We start from the raw sequence: 18,172 nt of genomic DNA on the forward strand, positions 1-18,172 counted from the left end.
GCAAGTGAACAGTCAGTTGTTAAATATAGGCAAGTGTAAGGATATGAGAGACTTTGACAAGGGCTATATTGTGATGGCTAGATGACTGGGTCAGAGCATCTCCAAAATGACACGTTTTGTGGGGTCTTCCTGGTATGTAGTGTCAAAAACAGGCCCCACCTCACAAAAGGATCTGCTGCTAACGTCTTGGTGCCAGATACAACAGCACACCTTCAGAGGTCTTGTGGAGTCCATGCCTTGACAGGTCAAAGCTGATTTGGCGGCACAAGGCGGACCTACTCAATATTAGGCATATGGTTTTAATGTTATGGCTGATCAGTGTACAATGCCTTGTTACAGAGAAGGTGAACTTTCTAAGCAAATTCCACTGCTGATAATGCTATGATGATAAATGATAAAAAACCTTTTTTTTAATACTGTGTATACTTACTGGCAATTTTAGACGAACTCTTGGGACTATACCTCATCTTTGTCTATGTATAATGCATGTTAGTCTTCTGTCCTTCATGAAAGTCAGTTTATGACCACAGAACATTTAGGATAGTGTAATAGAATCAGAAAATTAGGCTGGTTGGTGTGTTGGGGCAGTTCCTGGTTATAAAAGTTGTGAAGAAAAGATTGAGATTTTTTAAATGACAGATCCCGGTAATTGACAAAGCTGAAACTGACACAGAAAGCTACACTTTCCATAATTAATCTGCTTAACCCAAGAGATTTGCATGTCTGTTCATAGGCCAGCTGTGTTCATTCATTCCCACTAGACTCCTCATTATCCAATCATTTGCCCATTCTGGACATTTCACACCGTCTTTAGAAACACAGCAGCAGTTTCTGAATGGCTGTCATCTGTGTGGCCCATGCACGGGTATTTATACCAAATGAAAAAAACATAAGGAGTACATTTACACTACTGCAGGGTTTGTATTTTCATGAAGCTGTCTTCACTGAGAACTATAAAGCTGTTCTAGTAAAGTCTGTCCACTCGGTGGCCATCTTGGTAACACTCTTGAACAGTTATTTTCAGTTCTACAAGACCAGGCTTCTATCTCCTTGAATAGAGAGCCACTATTATACTAGAAACAGATTGACAAGATGATGTTGGAAATGGCTGATAAAATCTGAAAAAATGGAATAAATGATGTTGAGATCATATTTCTCAAACCATCACTGACTAGGGTTGTGACGATACACTCCAGTCACGATTTGATTCGATTCGCGATACTGGCTCCATGAATCAGTTCTATTCTCTGAAAATTTTGAATCAAATTTTAATGAAGAAAAGTGACTCCTTTTTTATTTCTGAATCATAACCAATGCAAAACACGGTGCATTTTTGTCGGTATAAAACTAAATAAATCAAACATTGCAACAAACCGAACAAAATGTACTACAGATGCACCATATCTTAAAACGAAATAAATAAATTGATAAATTCTCCCCAAAATTTAATCGAATAAACAAAATGAGTGCTGCAGCAGCACCCATGGCATCATTTTAACTCAAAATAAAACTCCAAAGTCGGTTAAAATGGCCGCATTTCACGCCTCTTTCTCACGTGGTCGTGTAACCGTATAACCTATAATGTGTGTCGGTCGTTGTGGTCCGGAGCTGTTGGTCACTTCACAAGTACAGATAATTTCTGTTAAAAGCACAGGCTCTCCACGAAAAAAGATGCTCATGTGACTAGCGTACTCTCTATACATTAAACTCTACTGGATGCACAGATTGGAACCACTGGTGTTCAAAAAATAATAATTAATGCATAATTAATACACGTCATCACATTTTTGCATCGCGAGGCACCCCTATCTCTGATGCAGTGCTTTCCCCCTTCAATATAGCGAACTTTGCACAACCTTATACAGCAGCTGTCTCAATGCTGTTCTGAAAATTCCTGAAAATTGTCTGCTTACCTCAGCAGCTTCCTCCCAAACGAAGTGATATTCACTATAATGATTATTACTCACACTCTTCTAATTGTGATGCTGCGCCCATGTGAAAACTCATCTCATAGCAGAAACAACTGACTTTAATATCTGATTCACGATATCTCTGCTTTGGGAATTCCCTTAATAATTTTAATAGTGAGTGGGTTATTACGGTGAGTCATTTCATCCTAAATTAAACTAAGAAATGGTTATTTCTTTTTGTTGCACCCTTGAGCAGGACACTTAATGTCAACCTCGTAGGTTCATATGTATGTTGGATTCTGGCTCACTTTTACTGACGTACAGACATAACGTGTCTCTCTGTAATGGTCCAGTTTGAAACTGTAATAAAAGAAAATCAATCATTTTAATTGAGTTAGAGGACAGAGGAATTTGGTCTTTAAGTCATGTTCAGCAATGGACATTTTACTGAACTTGGTGAGATATATAACCTCAGCTGGTAAATCTAAAATGGGATGTGCTCTCTGGGCTGGATGGATGGATGGCAGTACTCTCTCACCTGTCAAACACTAACCATGCACGTGTCTGTGTGCTCATGTATGAGGAAGAAAGTGAATAGCGCCTTCCTAAGTGTTCAGCATTCCTTCAGTTGATATACTTTGCCTTGTGACTTGTTTAAATAAGGGAAAACAACAGTCCCAAACTTTTTGGTTGTGCTGCCTGACATATAAGTTGCATCCAGGTGGTCTTCCTCCAAAATGACCTCCTCTCTCTCTCTCTCTCTCTCTCTCTCTCTACTGTCACTTTCGTTACATTACAACCCCCTCTTCACTAATTGCCCCTGTCTGGCCTAGTGTGAAGGGTGGTTAAACAGCTGCATGGTGTAATCTTAAAGGTCTCTGTTAAGGAACCATCCTATACATGGACTTTACATCAACACAGCACGGTATGATTTACTTACGAAGTCATCAAGGCTGCTTTGCTTTCTGGAATAATAAAAAATACTTTTAATTACTTATAAACTTCTAATTGTTAGTATTCGGTTTTGTAAAAAAAAAAAAAACATTACAGAGGTGTATGTGGTAAGCGGAATGCAGTAATAGATGTAGTCAATGCTCCTGAATGATTAAAGGTTAAAGTGACTTACAGGTGAGAAAGAATCAGTCCAAGCACAGGTCTGAGGGTTAAAGGTCACGCTTAAGGGTAAACAGTGGCTCTTAGAATAACCAAAGCAGAGCTTTACTAATAAACCTTATAGTTTCTGAATTCTGCGAATGCGCTGAAAACTACAACCCCAATTCCAAAAAAGTTGGGATGCTGTATGAAATGTAAATAAATGTAAATAAAAATAGAACTCGATGATTCGCAAATCTCATAAACCCATATGTTATTCCCAATGGAACATAGAAAACATACCAAATGTTTAAACTGGGGAACTGTACCATTTTAAGGAAAAAATGAGGTCATTTTGAATTTGACAGCCGCAACACGTCTCAAAAAAGTTGGGACAGGGGCAACAAAAGGCTTTTTCTATCACTCTGACTGTAAAACCTAATGCTGATTTAATTATTTAAAACATTTGTTTTCGTTACTGAAAGTTTTTAATTTTATATTATTGTTTCTCTATATAGAGTATACCCCTTTTAAGCAGAGATTGTACATTTTCAACATACAGAAGCTCCAAATAAAGCATAAAATGCCTAATTGCACTATCAGCTTCTGCAATTTTAGCAGTTGGATAAATACTGCAGAACGACATCTGGATTACATATGTCTTCCCTAAGGTCAAATAACTTTGTGATTAAAAAAGAAAGCACCGTAGGCTTCTCAGAGACTGCAGGACTTCATGACTCTTGTGGGGACACGTGCACTCTCTCTCGCTCTCTCTCTCTCTCTCTCTCTCTCGCTCAAGTCTGTCAAACTGCCAGAGCCAAACGAGGCAAAGTGACTCTACATCAGTTAAATGAAGCCTCAAAGATAAAGGAGTGGACAGAGGCAGCGTTTCTCACTCCTCCTCCTCTTCCTCCTGCCCACGCACTTTAATTGGCTTGGTCTGAGCTTTCCTACAGGAACGTCAGCTTCATCAGGCTTATCACTCTCCTCTGCATTCATGCATGCAGATCTTGGGCTACGGTAGCATTCTCTCAGCTACAGTAAACACAGTCCGCACTTTATATTAATATTAATATTTTTATAGGCAAATGTAAAAACCTATAAATATTTTGATTATATGACTGGCAGCAGAGCCGTAACTTTTCATTTCAAAAAGATAATGAAAGGGATGAATGCCTATGAATAGTAATACTAAGCTAAATAATTGTAGTAATAATCATTAAGTGCACAGTCATTACTTGGTAATAAACTCTGTGATTGTATTTGATGATTCAGAATGTCTGATCTTAATGTTTAAAGATAATTATCTGGTCCAAATCAAAAACAACATAACACTTCAATAATTTGAGCAATGTAAACGCGGTGAGATCTGCATATAAGTGCTCAAATATACTGTATTGTTATCTAGCATTGTGTTTTCGAAGCACGCTTGTCCACGAGTTCCCCAAGACATCTTAATACTATGTTAGATTGTTCCACTGTACCAAGTACTGGAGCTGTCAGAGTAGAGAGGTGAAACAGTCGTCTCTATCAGTACAAAAAGTGCCACCTTTTCAATTTCTGCTTAAAGATATTGTGCTAAAAAGATATTCTAACACTGATAGAGTAAAGAAAGGGCTGTGGAACCATGAGAAGATGAATATAGATCTCAGATATAAGTCCATCCATTCTGGCAAAGGTATAAAGCTAAGCACTTTTTCAATGTTGGACGCATAACTGGCGTAAACACACTTTGTGCTATGATGACATCAGATGATACTGAAAAATATACTGTAGTAGAGGTATGCTTTTGGTCATGTAATGTAATGTAAAGAAATGTAAATTTATCCCCAACTGTGCACAAACTATGCTCCTTATGGTCTAAATATCCAATGTAATGTACAGATAACATACACTTAAGATGAACAATTACATGACAAGTGTTTGTACTTGAAAGTTGCAGTTTAGTACCTTTTCTCTGAGTTGATGAAAACCAGAACTGCTCTCTTCTATTGACTCACGCTCGGATCTGATGTTTTTTTAATGAGTAGTTGAAAAAACACCCCCAGATGAGAGAGAGAAAGAGAGAGAGAGATAGAAAGATCAAGTCATGACTCTTGACTTCAGGAGCAGAACATACCCATAAGGCATTGCATCCTTTTCAAACCAGAAAATAAGCAGAAACCGAAGATATTCTTAATAATTTATTTATATAGTCCAACTCGTAAATCTATAGGACAGAAATTTCATTTCCTATTTGTTTATTAGCACGCTAACGTATTAGCATGACGACGACATGAATAGTTCCAGTGAAATAAATAACTGCTTACTTTGCTGACTATTGTTCTTGCTGTCAAGGTTGAAATCTGTTCCTGCTGCAGGAGGCTACTTCAGTGACCTTTGGTGAAGATTCAGAACAGTTTTAACCACATTTGCCGATAATTCCGGAGCCGACTGTAGGTGATGCACACTTAAATCTCGATATATCACGAGGGGCTGTAAACGGACGGCGTGTTAGAAACAATATTGAAGCGCAATATAGATATGCATTTGGGCTTTTGATGACTCTGAGATGAGATTTGATGTTCTCGGTTAGATAAGTAAGTAAACAATGTTCCATTAATGTTAAGCGCTCATACAAAAATGGCCTATGTTCTGAATAACCTTCGGAGTCATTCTTCAACACTTTGTTCACATGCATTTATCCAATTTTAAAGTGACTCAGTGCTTAATTTGCAGGGCTAAAGTGTTTTGTTTAGAAATAGTGTTTGTGAACCGCCTTTTGCAATAATTAATTAGTGCCTTCATGACCGCCGGCCAGTCTTCAGAGAATAGAGCCGCAGGATGATTGATGGCGTCTGATTCTTCTGACTGCAGCATATTAAGTGACTTGGTGAGCGATGAGCTTGTAAATGGAAGGCGCTATGGCAAAGAAACAAAAAACGCTGTGTGTGTGTGTGTGTGTTAGTGGAGACAGAAAAGCAGCGTCCAGCACGCTGAGTCATCCTACAGCACTTGTGTATTTCTTGTGCAGAGTAAATCGAAAAGCAAGGCCAAAGAGAGCTGTAAAATGAATGTTTTCATTTGCAGTGCACCAACTTTTCCAGCTCCAGAACTTTCAAGATGCATCTCAAGGCCTCCAGTGTCCTAAGAGTCGGATTATAAGATGCCGTGTTTAGAAATGACCTGGACCACATGAGGAGCGTATGCGAAAACATAAGGCTTGCATTACTATACACATACCGCTTTGATTTACATAAGTAAATCCCAGCAAATTACTGGACTATAAACACAAACGAGTAGGAGCATTATCAGGTATGCATCAGCAAATATCCTCTCTGAGCCGATGTGTTGCGCTCACAAGGCACCATGGCTGAAGGAGAGAAAATGGATTAATCGTAAGGTATAGTGATGAGAGGAAGCACTGTATGGAGTGTGACTGCTTTGGGAAGTGTATTCATGTGCTAGTCTGATTCTGATAATTCATCAGAAATAAGTGTATTGTTGAAAGTGCTGTTTAGAAGTCCATGAGCAGAGGTCATTAGTAGTAGGATAAAGGTCATTAACAGGAACTCACTGGTATTTACATTCATGTTTATTCATTCAGCAGATGTCTGCTACATGTGATACAGAAGCATAGTACAAGTAAAGATCTGAGCGACTTTGTCAAGGACCAAACCGTGATGGTTAGATGACTGGGTCAGAGAATTGCGCATCCCACAGAAGAGTTACTGTTGCACAAAATGGTGAAAAAGTTCATGTTGGCTATGATAGAAAGGTGTCAGAATTGTGGCTGCGTAGCCACAGACCAGTGAGTGCCCATGCTGAACCCTGTTCACCATTGAAAGTGCCTACAGTGAGCATGTGAACATCAGCAGCAGTGTGATGCTCTGGGAAATGTTCTGCTTGAAAACCTCGGGTCCTGGCATTCATATGAATGTTACTTTGGCATGTTCCACCTACCTAAATATTGTTGCAAATAAAGTACACCCCTTCATGCCATCGGTATTTCCTAATGGCTTTGGCTTCTTTCAGCATGATAATGCGCCTTGCCACACTGCAAAAATTGTTCAGGAATGGTTTGAGGAACATGACATGCGTTCAAGGTCTTGACTTGGCCTCCAAATTCCCCAGATCTCAATCAGATCAAGCATCTGTGGGATGTGTTGGACAAACACATGCGATCCATGGAGGCCCCACTCCGCAACTTACAGTACTTAAAGGATCTGCTACTAATGTCTTAATGCCAGATACCACAGCACGCCTTCAGAGGTCTTGCGGAGTCCATGCCTCGACGGGTCAGCGCTGTTTTGGTGGCACAAGGTGAACCTACACAATATGAGGCAGGTGGTTTTAATGTTATGGCTGATCGGTGTATGCATACCAGTACTTTCACTGTCATCTTTTGCCATTTCTCACCCACTAGTTACGCTTCCCTTATTGCGAGAGAGCTAACAGTCTGTAAAGGCAAAAACACACTGGCTGATGGATGAAAAATTGTGTCAAAATCGTAACCTTGCATGATCTACTTTATGGCAGCTGCCATAGTGAGACCGAACATGGTGCTCATTTTAATTTTTTAAATCGCAACAAGGTTTTTTATATTTTAAAAATATATATTTTTTAGATGTGTTAAAAACCTATCATTCTCTAATGATCTATAGTTAAAGTGTTTTAACTATACCCTAGCCCTGAGTATACTGTACCCTAACTATACCCTAACTATACCCTAACCCTGAGTATACTATACCCTAACTATACCCTAACTCTGAGTATACTATACCCTAACTATACCCTAACCCTGAGTATACTATACCCTAACTATACCCTAACCCTGAGTATACTATACCCTAACTATACCCTAACTCTGAGTGTTTGAGAGTTCTCTATAAATACTACAGTAAATTAAACGTAGAGCCATATATGGCAGAACAGTTTGGCAGTACAATTGGTGGCTTGTATTGTACACTGTGTGTGTCAATATTTTATGTTTTAAAGATCAAAACAAACAAAAACGTAATGATTGATTGTCTACACGTCTTATATAATGTAAACACACATGAGAAAAAGAATACATTTGTTTTGTTGGCTTGGAATAAGACAGTTTATTATAAATCTTTACACTAGGCTCCACATGTTTGGAACACGTGGCCACAACGTTCTGACATTTGTTTTTTGAACGCCTGAAAAATGGGGCTACGGCGTACACAGTTACAGCACTCCGGCGTCTCAAGTTAGCCAAAAAGAACAGCGCTTTTTGGGTGCCTGGCATGACACTGTGGAGCTACACTCTCAACACAAAAGAAGAGCTAATTACAGTGCTATCAAATAGTTACCATAATAACCCTTACCTTGGCATGTAGAAACCGGACGTAATAGAACAAGTTGAACCAATTACGTTACTCTTTGTGCAGCTTTGATACACAGTGTGTCCAAGAGTTCGGTTCAAGAGGACCAGGGATCATTTTTCTGAACCAGTCACGGGCTCGAAAACAGTTGGAGTTCACCAAGCATTACAGGCTGGAGTTTGTACGAAGGCCAAGAGAGTATAATTGACAATGCTCTCTTGGTGGTAGGCATAGCCTTCGTCGATCGACTGTAGATCTGAGCGATACTAACTAGTCTCAGGAGCCTGTGAGGTCATGTGTTCTGCAGAGGTCAGTTAGGGTCTCCTCCAAGCATGTGCAGCTGTTCTGTCGTGTTGCATGAGTGATAGTTTGGCTGTCTGGCTTTCCCTTGTTGTGTGATCGGAAAGAGCTAGTTACCCTTCTCAAAAAAATAATGACACATATGTATACGGGGCAGTGGTAGCTCAGTGGTTAAGATGTTGGACTATTGATTGGAAGGTTGTGAGTTCAAATCCTAACATCGCCACTGCTGGGCCCTTGTGCAAGGCCCTTAACTCTCAACTGCTCAATTGTATAAATGTGAAGAATGCAAGTCACTCTGGATGTGGGTATCTGCCAAATGCAGTAAATGTAAATATATGTGTTCCTACGGTAAACTATCTCTCTCTCTCTCTCTCTCTCTCTCTTGCTCCCCCCAGTGAATTCCCACTCTTCTTTCTTTTAAACATCGTCTTCACTGACATTCATGACTTGTTTTTTTTTTCTTGGTCTTTCTCCTCCTCTTTGACATTCAGTCTTTGGGCCAGTGACTGTCACTATGCGTTTGTCATCTCTGATCATTCCTTTCACTGGTCTTCACTTGTTTACAGCATTATATTATCTTGCTGCATTTCATCACTCATTCTGTGTCTATAGGAAGACCGAATTGTGTCAAAACGCCTCCTAAAGCATAGCAGTGTGCTGATTTTACATTCAACATGTGAAACTTGAGCAGGCCACTTTGAAAAAGCATTAAATGACTGTAGGGAGAGAAATGAAGATGAAGTGGGTGGTGAACACAGCTGTTTATTAGAGTGCACTGCACAATATCACGCATATGCTTTCATTCAGCTTTTATGCATTATTTTGAACGCTATCAGGTTGTGTCCTTCTAACTTTGAAACACGTTGGGTAGAGCTGCATTTTATTGCGCCACATAAAGATACTATAGATTAAATGCAATGGTGTTTTCAATGCCGTATGCTGAAGCCTTACAGTATATTCTCCTGTTGTTTCTCACACAGAGCAGTGCAATCCAGATGTGTGACGTGGTAAAGGAAATCGAGTTGGAGCGGAAACAATGTGAAAACCGAACTGCTGTCAATATAACTTCAGGTAAAGTTTATAAAACCTGGGATGCTGAAGGTCATCCTAGTCGATGGCTTTACGTTTTCAACATTGTAATAGTCTGTGGGCATTTTCCTTTCAAGCCTCTGATGCAGTGCCAGTTGGTGAATGAAAAGCTTTTTTTCCCACCCTTTCCTGCACAAAGCCAGCTTCAAGGGCTTCTGAAAGTTCATACCAATGGTTATCTAGAAGTTTCTTTGAGCTCTGAAATGATTTGTCCTCCTGTGACTCATTCTTTGCTATGACAAACCAGTGTGAATTCCATTTCTCTGAAGTGAAAGTCATGTTCGCATTGTAGGAAGATAACAAGAGGAGTAGGAGGACTCAAAGTCCACACTCATCCCACTGAGTGGTTTGAAGACATAGCTATGTATTTCCGGTTCTGTAACAGACTGCCTTGAGACTCGCAGGAGTCATTACAAAAGAGTATACCTTCCTGCAAGGCACACTTCCAAAGTAATGTTTGCTGCGCACTGGTAGGAAATACCAGATTTTCACCCTCAGTTGTAGAAATGACCCTTTTACTACAATTGCACTATAAGCTACAGTGCCCTCCACTGATATTGGCACCGTTGATAAATATGAGCAAAGAAGGCTGTGAAAAATTCTTTATTGTTTGACCTTTTGATATTTTGTTCAAAAAATTCTCAAAAATACTCTGCTCTCATGGATATCAAACAATTGCAAACACAACACAGGTTTATAAAAAAAAATCCTTGATAATATAGGTGTGCAACAATTATTGGCATCCCTATGAATTCATATGAGAAAAATATATTTGAAGTATATCCCCATTGTTATTTATTTATTTATTTATTTATTTTTTACACCTGGGTGACTAGGAACAGTTTCACGGGGTATAAATATGAGGTAACACATAGGTCAAATTCCCTTAGTCATTCATAACAATGGGTAAGACCAAGGAATATAGCTGTGATGTGCGGCAAAAGGTTGTTGAGCTTCACAAAATGGGAAGTGGCTATAAGAAAATAGCACAGGCATTGAAAATGCCCATTTCCACCATCAGGGCAATAATTAAGAAGTTCCAGTCAATTGGAAATGTTATGAATCAATCTGGAATTGGACGTGTGTCTATACTGTCTCAACGCACTGTGAAGAGGACGGTTCGAGTGGCCAAAAAATCTCCAAGGATCACAGCTGGAGAATTGCAGAAGTTAGTTGCGTCTTGGGGTCAGAAAGTGTCCAAAACTACAATCTGAAATCACCTACATCACCACAAGTTGTTTGGAAGGGTTTCAAGAAAATAGCCTCTAACAAACTTCAGTTTGCCACACACTACTGGACCTTCAAATGGGATCGGGTTCTACGGTCAGATGAAACCAAAATAGAGCTTTTTGGGAGTAAACACCAGAGGTGGTTTTGGCACACCCAGAGAGGTAGCCATAAGGAAAAGTACCTCATGCCCACGGTTAAATATGGTGGAGGCTCTTTAATGTTTTGGGTCTGTGTTTCTGCCAGAGGAACTGGATGTTTTGTTAGGATACATGGCATCATGGACTCCATCAAATATCAACAGATATTAAATGAAAATCTGACTGCCTCTGACAGAAAGATTAAAATGGGCCTTGGTTGGATCTTCCAGCAGGACAATGATCCAAAACATACATCAAAATCAAAACAAAAATGGTTTACTGACCACAAAATCAAGGTCCTGCCATGGCCATCCCAGTCCCCTGACCTGAACCCCATAGAAAACCTGTGTGGTGAACTGAAGAGGAGAATCCACCAGCGTGGACCTCGAAATTTGAAGGATCTGGAGAGATTCTGTATGGAGGAACGGTCTCAGATCCCTCGCCATGTATTCTCCAACCTCATCAGGCATTATAGGAGAAGACTCAGAGCTGTAATCTTGGCAAAGGGAGGTAGAGTATTTTTGTGAATTTTTGGAAAAAAAGATCAAAAGGTTAAACAATAAAGACAGGTTTTCCACAACCTTCTTTGCTCATATTTACCAAGGGTGCCAATATTAGTGGAGGGCACTGTATATTTGGTTGTTAATTGTCTACACAGCACAATATTAACATGTCATAGAAGACTACCACAAAAAAAGGCTTTAATATTTTATTTCATTTCTGTTTCTAATGTTATTATTACTGTGCCGGTATACAGCGCAGGCTAAAGGTCTACATTAAGACTTAACTAAATGTAGAACATTCATAATAAGATTTTTAAAATGAGATAAGACAGAAAGAAAAATATCTAATGGAGCAATATTTACAAAAAAAAACAAACAAACAAAAAAACCCAACAGGTTATAATGGTGTTCCAGGGTAAAGTTTTTACCGTATGATGACCTAGTCTAAAGATATCACAGAAAATTACAGGAAAAAATTATTACAAAATCTTTACCACCTGCACTGTATGATTTAGGATTTTTAGGAGTCCTAAATTGAGGGGTTTTGAGATGTTAGGGAAATCACAGCCAGATGCGAAATGGATGAGAACCACTGGAGTAAGGACTTTATTGGGGATAAATTTAAAAAAAAAACGTCATAAATGCGGTGTCAGTGGTGAGGTAACTGTCTGATCAAACATGATGTAAGCCTACCTGAGGCAGTTGTAAAATTAAATGTGACCAGACAATTCACTTTGTTGTTTGAATTTCAAACTGTTAGTAGAAGAGGCTTTGGAGTAGTGCATATCAACAAAATACTTTAAAAAAAAAAAAAGAATATTTAAGTAATATATAAATAAATATAAAATTAATATAAATTCGCACCTTTAATATCTGTATACCATGTTGATATTTCTGTAAAGCTGCTTTGAGACAATGTCTATTGTAAAAAGCGCTATACAAATAAAATTGAATTGAATTAAGTGATAATCACATCTATTGTATAGGGACATTTTTTTTAACAGCTGGAGACATATCAATATCTTTTATCAGTTAGGTCTTGTATAAGTAAATGAAGTCATGTGAAACACCTGTTCCTCTTCATTGTGTGTGTTATGCTGGAAAAACAGCAGTGAAATGCACATTCGGGACGTTAAGATCGCTGTAATTGAGTGGTAAATCCTCCTTCTGTTGCCAGGCTGCAAAGGAATGTGGGACAGAATCGCCTGCTGGCCGACAGCCAGAGTCGGAGAACTGGTGGTAATTCCATGTCCAAACTACTTCAGGTACCTCAGCGAGCAGCACAATGGAGGTGAGGCACGAAAGGATTTCATGACGAACTGAATGCCATTGGGGTGGACTTCAAACTAAAATGAAAATATGAACAGTTTGTTCCACTGGGTTTTAGAGCAGTCCTTTCAGGTGACAGAAATGCGTCTCAGAACAAAGTTTAGACTCGTAGGAATGTGTTTTTTCTAAATCCAGTTTGAGATTCCACACGTGGTTTATTATATAACAAACATTTAAAAGAGGCTGTTTTGTCAGCTGAGCTCTAATGACTGCTAGCAGAAATGGCGTGGCAAGAAATCTCCGTAATGCGATGTGGGGATTTCAAATCGAATTGTTTCTGTTAGCTATTAGCTATTGCAGTGTTTTTATACCTCAAACCTGAAGCTAAACGTTTACTGTAATGGGGTTTTGGGTCTGAAAATGGACTGCAAATCTAACATTAGCTTGCTATCAACATACACACTCCCATTAAATGGAAAATGGAAGATCAGCAATATGTATTTGATGCTCTTGTAACCATTAGCATTATGTATCAGGCTTGAGAGTGGAAGATTTTTGAGATTATTTGTAAGATCGTGTTAAAATTCAGATCACAGACCTGTTCAGTTCCTCAGAGTTTCATTTCTTGTTTATGTCATGTGGCCGTGTAAAAGGGATGATGTAAACAGAAAGTCGACAAGAGGGCTATTTACTGTAATAGCCTTAACCAGATGGAATTTTTATGCATTAGAAAAATCCCGGTTTGTAAACATATGAGTGAACTGAGTATGCGTTTTGATTCTTTTCATTTCATTTTTTTTTTTGCCTTGTTGGTTCTCTCAATCCCCATGACTTATTACGGAACGAAAAGCTGTAGTGAAACGCTTTTTCGATGCACCAGAAAGAGGTCAGTACTGTAGGTGAATTCAGAAAGTTAATTCACAAGAACCTCATACTGTTTCTTGGGTCATTTCTCTTTCATGAAAAGTTCATGATTCCTAAAAGAACGCTCGTATAGAGGAATACGTCGAGATGAGCATCTGGTACAGGGAATGACGCATATCCATAGCATACTGGCACTCGGAGAAAGTGCTACGCTGAGTACTGAAGCGCTGAGAGTTTAAGAGGACAGACAAATTACACAGTGGAGCTGAAAGTGGGCTATGGTTCTACCATGTCCATGTGAAGAGTGAAATTAGTGTTAATGTCTGACATGGGAAAGTGTGCGGAGGTGGTGGGAGGGAAATCATTTTTCTTTACCTTTATGATCAGGTATCCTGGGGAAGGTTGCCATCTGGTGGACCTGCTTCTTCTTATGGTTTTCATAGTATACAAGCCGTCCTTGGCAACGTTGGATTTTAAGTCCAATTTTCCTGCTTACTGTTGTTGTTAATTTCATATGTACTATTTCGTATGTACTATCCAAAAGTCTCCGCTTTAGTTAGTATTTGGAAAAATCTGAATTCTGAAATGTTGATGTTAAGTATCTTGAACGTTCACTATTCTTGATTCTGCACTATTTCTAGGCCGCTATTTAAATCGAAGCAAATTCATGCTCTTGGCCATGTTTGTACTGAAAGTCAGATTTTCCTCAGTTGAAGCTCGTGTTCAGACGACACTCCAGTGGATTTGATTTGAATCATCACAAAATAACACGAATCTTCAGGTTTTGCACAAACTTCTGCCCGAGGGGCGTTAAAGCGAAAAGGGGCGTACCAAATACTAAGAAATTCTGAGATTCGTGTAAACATTTCTAAGATTGTATTTTTCTCTCAGGTTATTGTCGATAATATCATTTGCAATGAAACATTTTGTAAATTTAATGTAGAAGCATTTTCACTAGTGCTCTCGGATTTTTAGACCACACGGTATGTATGTATTCAATTTTCCGCGCATTACCTAAGAAATGTCAAATTTGCTGAGTAAAGATCTTGTTTATAAGAGACTAACTAGCTAAATAAATGTAAACTGTAGGAATTCACTTACCTGCATTTTCTTACAAACAATGTGTGTGTGTGTGTGTGTGTGTGTCTCGACCTTAGTGCTTGCTGTGTTTCTTTGTGTTTGTTATTTCTGAGCTGGCATTATCTACCACGTCACTAGCGTCTCATCGCTCTTCTTTAGACAGAAATCCATCCACATTCAGGACCGCCTGTGTGGCACGTCTTTATTCGAGTGTGACTCAGAAGACATCCTGCTGGGTTTTGATTACGGTGCGTTCAGCCACTGATGGACAGATCAGTGATTCATCACCCGTTCCTCTCAGGTTGTGTGAATAGAGTGATTTCTAAAAGAGCAGGAATGTGATAGCAATACAGAACCGCTGTTTATTTCAGCGCTGAGCAGCACTTAAGGAACGCAGCAATTCGACGTGCCATTTTTTTTCCGCAAATCAAAACAAGACTATAAAAGTGTAGAAATGGAGAGGTGCTTATTTAAAGTAGTGTTTATTTTCCTAGAAATGGTATACATCTACAGTAAATAGTTCTGCGTTCTGGGAGAAACCGCAGAGATTTTCCACAAACTTGGGATACAGTTGCTGAAATACAAAACCGTAGCATGTAGAAACACAAGCGAAGGTCAAATGATTTAACTTTGGGAACATTGTGACATACGATTTTAATCCATCACACGATCTATTCATGTTGGACGATTTACCACAGGCTCGTAATTCATACAGTTCCTTGCAATGGCCGTGTAGCTAAAACCAAGCTGTTTTCGAGATGACTGAGAAAGACACACTTCTCACTGGCTCTGTTTAGTCTGCGGCTCTGACAGCTGGAGCCCCAGCTGTGCTGTTTGTGGAAGCCTCGGTACAGTTTATAGACGGACTCTAAAGAGCATCCGAGCAGCTGTGTCACTGTCTGCTATGGAATTGCAACATCTCAGACCGGTAGACATTACAGCCGTTACTGTCCTGTAGGTTTACTCTACTAAAACTGCAGTAAATTGCTCTCGTCCTTCACTTTTTGTACTATTAACCCCGAGGTTTCCAAACTACAGTAGGGGTCGTGACCCCACGTGGGGGTCAGTTGATTTACGAATGGGGTCGTGAGAGAAATTCACATTCTCTCTTTGTTTTTATACATTTATTTGACAAATTAATATTAGAAATATCGCTCGAACTATGAAAACGGATTTTGTCATTTTTGGAACGTCGCATTCATTCATGCTGCACTTTAAACAAAGAGCGTACGTGCTATTCTAATCTTTTTCACTATCATGACACGCAGCGGGACAGGAATTCATTGATGAAAAGGACACATTTTCCTGTCCAACAACCTTCAGTAAACACACTAGTGTTGCAACATTGCTGAGTACTACCACACTTCCTCGCTATCACACAGAATTAAAATAAAACCCTCTCATCTAGCCTTCAAACTCACCGGGAAGGTCTGTTTTGCGTACAAGTCTTCTGGATTTTCTAGACTGGTAAATACTTTTGAATTTAAGGTCAGACTTTTGAATTTGAGCATGCGCATGACACAGCGGAAAGCACAATCAAGCCCGTGGCGAAAAGTTTTAAAGCGAAACGGATTAAAGCGGATTTGATGTCGCCGTGCATGAAATTGCTAAACATCATACTGTTCGACTTGGAAACCAAACAGAGACGTAAGCTTTGGCTATGACGTCCCAACTATAGTAGATGTGGCTTTTTAAACCTCTGGGTGTATATAAGATTGGCAGGCTCATGTACAAACTAGGCTTCGCTACATCGTGTCAGGCCGTATCACACCACCCAGGTGTGGATTATGTATATTTTGAAGTTGGATGTGACAGCGGAAAGAGACGCACCCTTTTCAGCCTTTTTGAAAAGCGTCAAGACATGCAAGTTCACCCTTACAACTAGACTGGTAAGCTAATGCTAGGAATATTCCTGTGGTTTTTAGTCACTTAGGTTTCCCATACGTTCCTAACATAATAAAATGTTCAAATGTTGCAGTAGTAGTATTCCTAAATTGCATATATGGAATTTAGGGTGGTCAAAGCTTGGGGTCGCTTTTGAGGTCGTTTGCACCAAACACTTTGGGTAATCGCTCTCTATGAACCTTTTGTGTATTGCCTTGTGAAGCCACGATATTTGTGACAATATATATGACATGACAGAATAAAAGTTGATTTGACTTACTGAGCATTAATATGAAGAAGCCATGTGACCTTGGTGCAGAAATGGTCAAATAGAAAGCATTTATTTCAATACATACATCCAAAGCAGTACATCCTCGATCTCTGCCAATGAAGAGCATTGATGTAATGCTGAAATAAACATCCATTAACAGGTGCCAACTATCACTGATGAGCCATTAATGTATTAGAGTTCCAACAAAATCACCTGCTCTTAAAAATAAAATAATCCAATTAGCCCTGCCTGTTAAATTCACTGTGTGAATGAAACACCATGAACATGGCTTCCATCATCCGGTAACTGATACGAACGTGAAATTTAAATTTGTACATTTAAAGTTATCGTAATCGCTAATTATAGACTATTAGGATTCAATTAATATATTTATTCTTAAAAATGATTAACATATATTAGTCCAGACTGTAATTATGTCAAAATCATGGAAAATACCGGGTGGAATATAAGCATCTGTGGTACATCTGTGTATTTGAGGCTTCTGAGTGGCACAACAGAAAAGCGTTCACCCTATTCGACCTTGTAATTTCCCGACAATGTGTCAGTCATCCGTAGCTAGGAGACAGGAGAACAAACCCGGCCATGCGCTCTCCCCCCTCCCCCCCTGTCGATGACAGCGACACTAGCCAACCGTGAACATTTGCCCGCTCACGTATGTTGAAAAGGAGAGATAATGATGAGTCTAATATGGAAATAGTCATTCTAATTGACACTCAGTGACCTGACCTTGTATAAAAACAAAACAGTTGTTAGTTAACATCACAGATTATCCACAGTCAGTGGATTAAAAAAAAAAAGAGAGATCCCAGTGTTGCATGTCATGATTGATCTATTACCATAATCAGTATTAGGCTGGTGCAATCCTAATATTGATTTTATGTCCCAATTTCCACTTTGTCTCAGGATCTTTCTATTAAGATTGATTTGTAATATATGTGGTCAGAGAGGAAAAAAATATTGTTGAAATATCATTCTGTCATGTTAAGGATCAGTGATCGTGTTTAAGAGTCATTTAAGAGTAGACCGAGCCAGTGTACCGAATCATAAATGACGGATTGACGGAAGTGACAGATACGCGATAAATTCAGTGCAGTGTGTGTGAGGTCCTTCTCTTTAGGTTAAAAAGTCGTTGGTGACTTGCGGGATTTGAAGTGTGGTAAAGATGAAGGGAGCAAAGGGATGACTCACCCAT

At 39.2% G+C, this 18,172-nt stretch overlaps 1 protein-coding gene across 4 annotated transcripts in view; it reads left to right on the forward strand.

Annotated features, from left to right (window-relative positions):
• The window catches only part of vipr1b (vasoactive intestinal peptide receptor 1b), a 69,046-nt gene that overhangs the window by 10,320 nt on the left and 40,554 nt on the right, over positions 1-18,172 (forward strand). For all 4 annotated transcript variants that reach the window (XR_008384500.1, XR_008384501.1, XM_053612075.1 and 1 more), the window contains exons 2-3: positions 9,613-9,703; positions 12,769-12,882. Coding sequence is in view for 2 of the 4 variants with exons in the window: in XM_053612074.1 (XP_053468049.1) it covers positions 9,613-9,703; positions 12,769-12,882 (205 nt within the window). In the remaining 2 variants the exon portion in view is untranslated. The remainder of the gene's footprint in view (positions 1-9,612; positions 9,704-12,768; positions 12,883-18,172) is intronic.

Source organism: Ictalurus furcatus, chromosome 23 (genome assembly GCF_023375685.1).
Source record: "Ictalurus furcatus strain D&B chromosome 23, Billie_1.0, whole genome shotgun sequence".
NCBI classification, from domain to species: Eukaryota; Metazoa; Chordata; class Actinopteri; order Siluriformes; family Ictaluridae; genus Ictalurus; species Ictalurus furcatus.